This window comes from Capsella rubella, unplaced genomic scaffold (genome assembly GCF_000375325.1).
Source record: "Capsella rubella cultivar Monte Gargano unplaced genomic scaffold, Caprub1_0 scaffold_6, whole genome shotgun sequence".
NCBI classification, from domain to species: Eukaryota; Viridiplantae; Streptophyta; class Magnoliopsida; order Brassicales; family Brassicaceae; genus Capsella; species Capsella rubella.
Genome location: NW_006238918.1, coordinates 11,512,968 through 11,523,112, shown reverse-complemented (window position 1 = coordinate 11,523,112; position 10,145 = coordinate 11,512,968). Strand labels below are relative to the sequence as shown.

Genomic DNA, 10,145 nt, shown 5'->3' with positions numbered 1-10,145 from the left:
TAACCCGTAGAATATTATATGATAATTTATTTTTCATATAATCGTAATTTGATCAAATTAATTAAATAAGTATAATATTTAAAATAATGAAATGATATTGACATAATATTTTTTTACATAGTATAATTTCATATTAAAATATTTTGTGAATTATACTATAGTAGACAACCCGTAAAAATATCAATAATCATAATTATGTAAATTATAACTCGTTCCATCACATTACCCGTGCTACACAATTATCATTAATACTTTTGTACATCCATTTTGTATCATTTGAGTAATATACATCCGTTTCTAAAAATTCAAATTGCAACATATGTTAAAAAAAAATATTTTTATCATACATATGTTTATGTAATAATATAACTTTAAAAACAAATAAGATCATATAAAGATGTTGGAGAAATATTTGATTTCTTAGGGAGAGATTTTAGGAAATTTTGTTAAATGTAATAATTATTGATTTATAATTTTGCAATTTTATTATGATTTAATTACAAAATTCATCTTAAACTTTTTTTATTTAATCAAATGGCAAGAGGTTAATTATGAAAATATCACAAAATGAAAGGGTGGAACACAAAAGGTACTTCAAAAATGTTAATATAGATTCACTATTTATAGTTTTCTACATCCGATTTAAAAAATTTAAGCTATGCCAAATGCAGAAAAAAATACTAAGTTTTTAAGATAAATTTCAAATTACAAATTAATTTTAATGAAAAGATATATCACAATAAAATGTAAGGGGGTAAAAGTTATTTATTTAAATAAATAAATAAAATAAAATAATTAAAAAATGATAATACTTCTTTGTCTTTTTACATAGTAAGGACATGTACAATGGAGATTTAAGGGTGTCTTAAAAGGTTGGTCATAGAATATAATAATTCAATTTAATGAAAATGTTGGTCTAATAGTTAAGAATTGTGTCTAAAATAAGACATGTTTTGTGGGTGTCTAAAAAAATAAATTCATGTAAGACATAATAGTTTTAGACACTTTAATGAGTGTCACTATTAAACATGGTCTAAGATGGTTACTTCCTTTATTTTTTTATGTTATAGTGCTATAATCTTCATAGGTTTTTTTAAAATGAATATTAAGCTAATTCACCCACAAGGTAAAAATGGTGGTCTAGTTCAAAAGAAAAAAAAAATCGTGGAACAAAATGACCAAATATAAGCAGCATGGAGGCATGGGATTTAAAGACACGGCAGTTCAAATATCGCCTTATTAAGCTGGAGGCTGTTAAAGAAGCCTCAATCTCTACTCACATAATCTTGGGAACTTTAGTTATATCAAATGAAGACACTTCCATTAATATATAAGTATTAGTTAATTATGGACGTTCGGATTTCGGATTGGATTGAGGTCGAGTATTTTGGATATAGACATTCTAACATTTTTTTGATTATTTTAGAGACTTGGTTATTTGGGTTGAATTTGAATATCCAAAAAATAAAAAGATTGGTTTTATTATATTTCGGATAATTCGATTAACATACTGGTTTTAGATAAATTATTATAATTTGGATTAGGATCAGATTCGTATTCAATTTTTTTTTGTTTGAATGTAGTTTGAATTTTGGATACGGATATTACGTATAGGCTAGCCTAATACATTGTGCCAAATTCCCAACTATGGACAAAGATGAATAATTCGAGTAAGTAAAAAAATAAGTTAGAAATGCAGGCGGACTTCCCTCTGGCATTAGTCGGAAAGCATTTCAAACTCGGGATAAACAGTGTGGTGCATCATAAACTACACATGAGACATGAAAATAGCAAAAATAAACTTGCACTATTTGCTAGTAGTATTTTTATACCCAAACTACGATACACGGCAAATAGCAACCTTAACTCACAAAAATTCAAATTCTCAACCTAAACTATATGAAATCAGCCAAAATCAACATATATCGAAACATTGTTAGTTAACCATTTAACGGCGATGATTCAGCCGACACCGTGACAATGAAGGAAACATCAAGTTGAGTAATATGACGCCGTTTCGTGAGTTTAGAGTCCTCGGATCAAAGAATTGCTAAAGAGAACACTCATCAAATCTTCGACTTGAGAACCCTATATATAAACTCGCGAAACGACGTCGGTTACTCAACTTCGATGTTCCGTCATTGCCATGGTGTTGGCTGACTCATCGCTGTTAAGTAATTAACTAACACCGTTTCAGTATATGTTGATTTTTGCTGATTTCATATAGTTTAGGTTGGAAAATTGAATTTTTGTGGGTTTAGATTACTATTTTCTTGATATCGGGTATAAAATACTGCCAGCCAATTGTACGGATTGATTTTTGCTATTTTGCCAGACTATCCATATTCATATAAGCCAATAGCTAAGCACTAATCATTCGATTCGTATGGTTCATCTCTCAGTATACTGAACAAGAAAGAGCTAAAACTAACTAATTCAGTACTTGACATGAAAACTAAAGTCAAATATTAAATAAATAAAGAGATACCAACATGTTAAGCATAATATATCTAGTAATGTTCGCACGTTTTCTAGTACTATCAGAAACGTTGATCAATCGCACCGTAATGCATCCTCGTATTTCTAGTATTTCTAAATTCTTAAAACTTGTTGACAATTCACGTAGCTATTAACTCGTCCATTAACATACAATGTATGTGCCACATACACAATATAAACTATAAACTAGTTTGGTGAGGGTTTCTTTGTAAACCCAAACGACGGCCATACAAGTCCAAAACGTGGCGTACCACGAACACTCACCGACAAGAGTTACTCTACAAATTCAAAACAATCATAATACTTTGCAAATGCCACGAGAATTTGCATTTTGACTTTCATTGCTTTGTGTGTAGTCGTGCTTGTTTGGAATTTCCAAAACAATATAGTATGGCATTTCGTAAAAAGATATTCAAATTTGTCAACGATGAGAAAACATAGGTTCATATTTACTTAGGTTCAAAAATCCTTCCAACACCATTTACACAAGTGCTATATTCAGATTCATTTACGCCTAATATTTAGATTTGTTCTACCTTGAAAAAAATTGGATAATAATTGGTGACTTGGAAAAATGGGTTTTATGATACGGTTTTATAATACGGGAAAATATATGTAAATTAAATAGATAAAATAACAACTTATTTTCTAATCAACTTACTAGTTTTTGATGATTTACAGAAATTTGATGAGTTTTTTTTTTGTTGAAGTTTTTGGTAATATTAGTATTTAAGAACATATAAGAGAGCAGTGTTTGCGTATTTCTATTCTAGTTTTATATTTTCATCTGATTTGTTTTTGTTTTTCTCGTACCCATTTAACTACCATAATTAATTTTCTGTTTATATTGTCAAATAAGATTTTATTAAGTCTTAAGGTTTTTAAAATTATTTATAAAATTTTCTACAGTTATAAGAGTATTTTGTGTGTGTGTTTTTTATAAGATTAGACACATATTTGAGTATATCTTATATTTTTAGCGGCATTTTCTAAGGGTTTAAAAAACGGAAAATTTTAAAAGGTGGTATGAAAAAGATCATTTTTCAAATTCACCCTTATTTATACTGTTTGTATATATATTGTACGGATATATATGTTTTATACAACTATTTTAATAAACTAAAAGTTTATTTCTACTAGTATTTCAATCAATAAATTAATTCATCACAGAATCTTTCATATTTTATTATAATTTAGTTAAGTAAAAAAAGATACTTATAAATTTTTTGTAACGGCATCTTTGATAGTTTATGTTATGTCTTATTTTAGAGTACCTAAATCACAAGTCCACAATTTAGTAGTGAATACTACAAAAAATATAAACATTCTTTTTTTTATTTTTTTTATTCTGATAACTCAGGAGTGACTTCAAAGGGTTTCTAGGCCTAAAAACTAATCTCTTGAGGCCGGGAGAAACCATATTAAATCTCGAACCCCGTGATCAATGTTACTCGAACTCAAGTGGCGGGACTTACCTATCTTTACCACTGAACCAAGGCAACTTGGTTAATATGGACATTCTTAACACACAGAAAACATTGTAATATCGTTTACGGTAAATCGAATAGAGTGTTTAAGGGTGTTTAAGAGTATTTAAGAGTTCAAGATCATCAGATATTTTGATTCTTTTGAACCAATGAAATCCTATTTGACGTCATACGTAGGACTATGATATTGACTAAACCTCTTTTTAGAAAAAGTAATTAATCAAAATGGTGGGATTAAACTGGAAGTCTCTCTATTGGAGTGAGTGAGTGACCCTTCGATATCTAATTCATTGGCAGTTTGAACGGTTGTTGTTGTTTTTTTTTAACGGTTGCGGTTGTTGTTTTGTATTATATACACTGGTTTATTTCATTGGATATTATTCTCAGTTTTTAGTTATGTTTCCCAAAATTTCATTTATGTTTGTCGAAGTAATTAATCCATGGAAATATTCAATTCTCTAGATTCCTTCCTTTAAAAAAAAAGCAAAAACAAAAAAGCCTAATATTATTTAAAAAAGCAAAAACAAAAAAGCAAATATTTTAAAGTTTAATTTATAATTGCAAAATAGTTTTTGTATTGCTAGTAATATTATTAAGTAAATAGTTTAGTATGATATATTTATATGAAATAATTATTAATTAAGAATAAAAAGTAGAAACTTAAACTAATATTTATCATTTTAATTTATTTAAAAATATAATTAATAATATAATACCTTTAACTATTTTAAGTTATGGTTACCCTAAACTCAAATTATTTATTTTTATTCCACAAAGTTTCGATTTAATTATATTTTATTAAATTTTCTTTTTATTCCTATTTGTTTAGGTGTTCATGGGTTGAAAATTTTGTTAGAGTGGACCCAAATCATATTACCCTCAACAATTATAAACCTCTAAGACAATAATATCTTTCATTTAGAAATCAATAGAGAAGTCGTGGAGAATTTAACGATTGATTTAAAGATAAAGACAAGACCAAGAGAATAGTAATAACATGTGTACAAATCTTTAAAGATCAATTGACCAAAAAACAATCAGTAAAAACAACCAAACATCGCCTAATTAGGAGGCAAATGTCTAAATGAACGGTCTGGCAAAAGACTTGGTCTTTTCTTTATCTCTTGTCCATTCATTTTAAGTTAATCACGCAGTAAAAAAAACAGAAAATTCATATCTGAAAAAATCCATAATCCTATTTTTATTTTTACTTCTTCGTTACGTTTTTGCGGATATTATTCAAAATTACGATATTTTCTTTTCTAGATTACTATCTTTTCTAATCTTTCTCTTGTTTTGTTTCGCGTGTGATCATTAACTACAGGTAAAATCTTCTAATCCTAGTTAATATCACACGCGAAATATCAATGATTCAGATCGTTGTATTGTACCAAAACATCAGTGTTGGGATAGAAGAACAAGGCCAAGACAAAATTTTTTGGTAAAGACATCTTTTTCAATATTTTTGTTGTTTCTTCTGTCCACAAAATCCAAAACTTTTTGATTAATCTGATTTGATCAAGAACTCCTACTAATTGATCTTCAAGAATCTTCAAATCCCTCAACGTCACCTTCTCTGTTTTATATTCTCTTTATAAAAAAAAAGAGAATAATAATAATACAAAAACAATTTGACCATTTGGCTGTTGTTGTTCCTCTCAACATATTCTTCTGGGTTTTTGTATATTCTTCTTATTTAAAAAAAAAAAAAAAAGACAAGAACGTGTTGAGCTGTTACCACTTTCTTTGGCTCTTTGTCTTTTAAAATCTTCTTCAAGAGTTTCTCATTTTTCTCATTTCTCGGGAACAGAGTTTTTTTTTTTTTTTTCTTTCACTTCTTACAATTTCGTTTAGTACAGTAACACGCGTCTCCTTCAATCTTAATGCTGGCAATGAGATCCAACTTATAGCTCTTTGTCTTATTTTTTTATTTTAGTTTTTCTTATATCTCTTTGTCTGAATCTAAAGAATCCAAACAATGGCACCAAAGTTTGAATGGTGGGCTAAAGGAAACAACAACCGTAAAGGAACACCAGTGGTTGTAAAAATGGAGAATCCAAACAACTGGTCAATGGTGGAACTTGAATCACCTTCTGATGAAGATTTCTTAGTAAGAAGTCATGAGAAGTCGAGACACAAGAACGCAAGACAACTCACTTGGGTTCTACTTCTTAAAGCTCACCGTGCAGCTGGTTGTCTCACTTCACTTGGGTCAGCATTGATCGCTCTTGGCACTGCTGTACGACGTCGTATTGCTGATGGCCGTACAGATTCTGTTCAGAAACAGAGCACTGAGAAGAAAAAATCGAAACTTTTCTACTCTTTCTTGAAAGTGTTTCTATGGCTTTCTTTAATCCTTTTGGGTTTTGAGATTGCTGCTTATTTTAAAGGTTGGAACTTTGGGACTTCTAAGCTTCAGCTTGAGTTTATATTCACTAAAGGTTTCTTTGATTGGGTTTACACGAGATGGGTTTTGCTTCGTGTTGAGTATCTTGCTCCTCCGCTTCAGTTTCTTGCTAATGGATGTATCGTTCTCTTCCTTGTTCAGAGTCTTGATAGACTCGTTCTTTGTCTTGGTTGTTTCTGGATCCGTTTCAAGAAGATTAAACCGGTTCCTAAACCGGATGCTGTCTCTGATCTTGAATCTGGTCATAATGGTTGTTTTGTCCCTATGGTTCTTGTTCAAATCCCTATGTGTAATGAGAAAGAGGTAAAACTCTCAAAAACAAGTTCTTGAATTGGTTTTTGTTTCCTCTGTTGCTCTTTTTTAACCAAAGTTTTGGTTTTTACAGGTTTATCAGCAATCTATTGCAGCTGTGTGTAATCTAGAATGGCCAAAATCGAAGATATTGATTCAGATTTTGGATGATTCTGATGATCCAATAACTCAGAGTTTGATCAAAGAAGAGGTTCATAAATGGCAGAAGCAAGGTGCACGCATTGTGTACCGTCACCGTGTTAACAGAGAAGGTTACAAAGCTGGTAATCTTAAGTCTGCAATGAACTGTAGTTATGTTAAAGACTACGAATTTGTCGCCATTTTCGACGCCGATTTTCAACCTTTACCTGATTTCCTCAAAAAGACAATTCCTCATTTTAAGGTAAAGTTTTAAATTTGGGAGGTTGATTTGATCTTTAATTGTTATGTACTTATGTTACTAACTGTGATTTTTATAACAGGACAATGAGGAACTAGGATTGGTTCAGGCAAGATGGTCGTTTGTGAATAAAGAAGAGAACTTGTTGACAAGATTACAGAATATTAACTTGGCTTTTCACTTTGAGGTTGAACAACAAGTGAACAGTGTGTTTTTGAATTTCTTTGGATTCAATGGCACGGCCGGTGTGTGGAGGATCAAGGCTTTGGAAGACTCTGGTGGTTGGCTCGAAAGAACTACCGTTGAGGATATGGACATTGCGGTTCGTGCTCACCTTCATGGATGGAAGTTCATTTTCCTAAACGACGTTGAGGTAATGTCACAACTAGAAATAAGTTATAACCAACATGTTTGTTTGATTCTTTGGCTAATGTCGTAAACTGTGTGCTTCTCTCAGTGTCAATGCGAATTACCAGAGTCGTATGAAGCTTATAGGAAACAACAACATAGATGGCATTCAGGACCTATGCAACTATTTCGTCTTTGTTTGCCCGCGGTCATTAAATCAAAGGTATGTTAATGGACTTGTTTATGTATTATATGTTGTAATAGTTTTGTGTGTGTTGCTGATGCCTTTGTGTGTGTGTGTTTGCAGATAAGCATAGGGAAGAAATTCAATTTGATATTCCTCTTCTTTCTCCTGAGGAAGCTTATCTTGCCTTTCTACTCATTCACCCTCTTTTGTATAATCCTGCCAATGACTATGTTTGTGCCTGAAGCTGAGCTTCCAGCTTGGGTTGTTTGTTACATACCTGCCACAATGTCGTTCCTAAACATCCTTCCCGCGCCAAAATCATTTCCATTTATCGTCCCGTACCTTCTCTTCGAGAACACAATGTCTGTTACCAAGTTCAACGCGATGGTCTCGGGTTTATTTCAGCTAGGAAGTGCATATGAATGGGTTGTTACAAAAAAATCAGGACGGTCATCGGAAGGAGATCTTGCTGGTTTAGTTGAAAAAGATGGGAAGAAAACGAAACATCAGAGAGGTGTGTCCGCACCCGAAACAGAAGCTGAGAAAAAGGCTGAAAAAACAAAGAAGAAGAAGAAGAAGCACAATAGAATATACATGAAGGAGCTATCACTAGCGTTCTTGTTACTAACCGCGGCTACTCGGAGTCTTTTATCGGCTCAAGGAATCCATTTTTACTTCCTCTTGTTTCAGGGGATATCTTTCTTACTGGTGGGTCTAGATCTTATTGGAGAACAAGTTGAATGACACTCAAAGAGATTGAAGTTAGTGCTTGTAGAGACAACGTTTTAGAAGACAGGACATGGAGAGAAAAAAAAAGGGTCTGGACCCAAAAGAATACAATACATCATTGAACATAGATTGGTTTCACTAAGGAAGGACTTGGATTATAACTCTGTTGGTAATATGTCAGGTTTTAACGTCTCTCTCTTTTGGGTTTGGCCACAGTTGTTTAATTCTTTTCTTTAATGGGGACAATTCTTTTGTAAGAAAGTCTTGTTCAATTAAGAAAGCAAATTATTTTAGCCCTCAAGAGCCTTACTTACCATAATAATATGACTGTCAAAGACAGCTAAACATTTACAGTGTACATACAACTCCCCTTTGCTTCGTTCAAGTGTGGAGAGAATGGCCATGTATATTTAGTGAAGAACTCACAACAAAGTCCAATAGTTTTACAAAAAGAGGAAAAAAAACATCTGGTTTTAGTTTGGCGTTGATGTTCTGCATTTACAATATGCCAATATTGGGAGGGATAATGTGTGAAATTGTTCTTTCTAATTAACCGAAAGACATATTATAAAATGTAAATAGAACAGCGAGGAAAAACAGTGAAGAAAAAATGTTTGGTTATTGTAGTAGACGTTGCATTTTTGTAACTACCGTGTTCGATATTTAGTAGTGGATCGATCGACAGTAAAGATGGGTATCGACTGACACCAACAAAATTGTGTTTGGGGGTGTTATTGGTTTGTTTGAGGGTGTTATTAGTTTGTGAGTTATATGGTGCTTAGATGACTATAGTAGAATTATAGATTGTATGTAAATGAAATATTCTAAAGGATTGTTAGAGAATTTTCTGTAATATTATTGATTAGTTTTTCTATAGTATTGTAAAGTCTCTCCAATAATCTTTGTATTTTTTTTTTGGCAAACATTTAATTAATTACAAAGAAAACACAGTTACACTTCAACAACGAGGAGTTAAGGGATACAAGGGCTCTCTTAGCTAAAGAGTCAGCTACGAGATTTACAAGATCGAGAGAAATAACTAAAAGAGATAGAGATAATTTGGAGCCGAAGAAGACTAATATTGTGGAGAATTCCTCGTAGCTCAACAGTGGATTCCTTAGAGTTAAGGAGGCGGACAAGTATCTGAGAATCAGAGAGGACTTGAATATTAGTGAGCTCATGGATGAGAGCTGAGGATAAAGCGTGCTTCACCGCAAGGGCTTCAGCAGCGAGAACAGAGGGAACGAAAGCGCTGGATGCTGTTTCCTGCCAAAGAGGGAGATTAGAAGGATCATGGAAGGTCCAGCCAAAACCACTGTTGCCTGAACCTGTTGACCAAGCAACATCAACAAAACACAGAAAATCAGAGATAAGAAGAGGGAGAGATTTGGTGAGGATCCTTGGCGTCATTAATTGCCTTACTCAAGATTTCAACTTATTACCAGAATTTGCCTTCGAAAGAAGTAGATTTATGGCTGTAACGCCCGTGTTCCGGTTTGGGTGGTGTCGATCGACACCACTGAAGGGTGTCGCTCGACACCAGTATGTTTTCGGTTTGATCGGCTCGATTTTAATTGTGAAATTGTGTGGTTATTGGGTTGGTTAACCCTAGGTCATGTTTAAAAGAGGAAATGTCGTATTTTGTCTCTTCCCAGCCGCTTTTTAACACTTCCAGAGATAGAGAAAAGGTTCTAGAGTTTCTGAGGGTTTTTATGAGTCTTTTGGTGGTGTTTGGTGGCTGATCTTGGTGGTTTAAGGCTAGTAGAGGCAAGATCCGTGCTGTGTGGTGTTAGAGGA

The 10,145-nt window shown here is 32.5% G+C and overlaps 1 protein-coding gene across 1 annotated transcript; it reads left to right on the top strand.

Annotated features, from left to right (window-relative positions):
• The first annotated feature begins 5,244 nt into the window (after window positions 1-5,244).
• LOC17883293 (probable xyloglucan glycosyltransferase 12) lies at window positions 5,245-8,649 on the top strand. The gene is made up of 5 exons (XM_006287130.2): window positions 5,245-6,696; window positions 6,779-7,087; window positions 7,167-7,457; window positions 7,542-7,655; window positions 7,740-8,649. Exons 1-5 carry the CDS (start codon window positions 5,965-5,967, stop codon window positions 8,361-8,363), a joined length of 2,070 nt encoding a protein of 689 aa, XP_006287192.1. The 5' UTR covers window positions 5,245-5,964; the 3' UTR covers window positions 8,364-8,649.
• The last annotated feature ends 1,496 nt before the right edge of the window (window positions 8,650-10,145 follow it).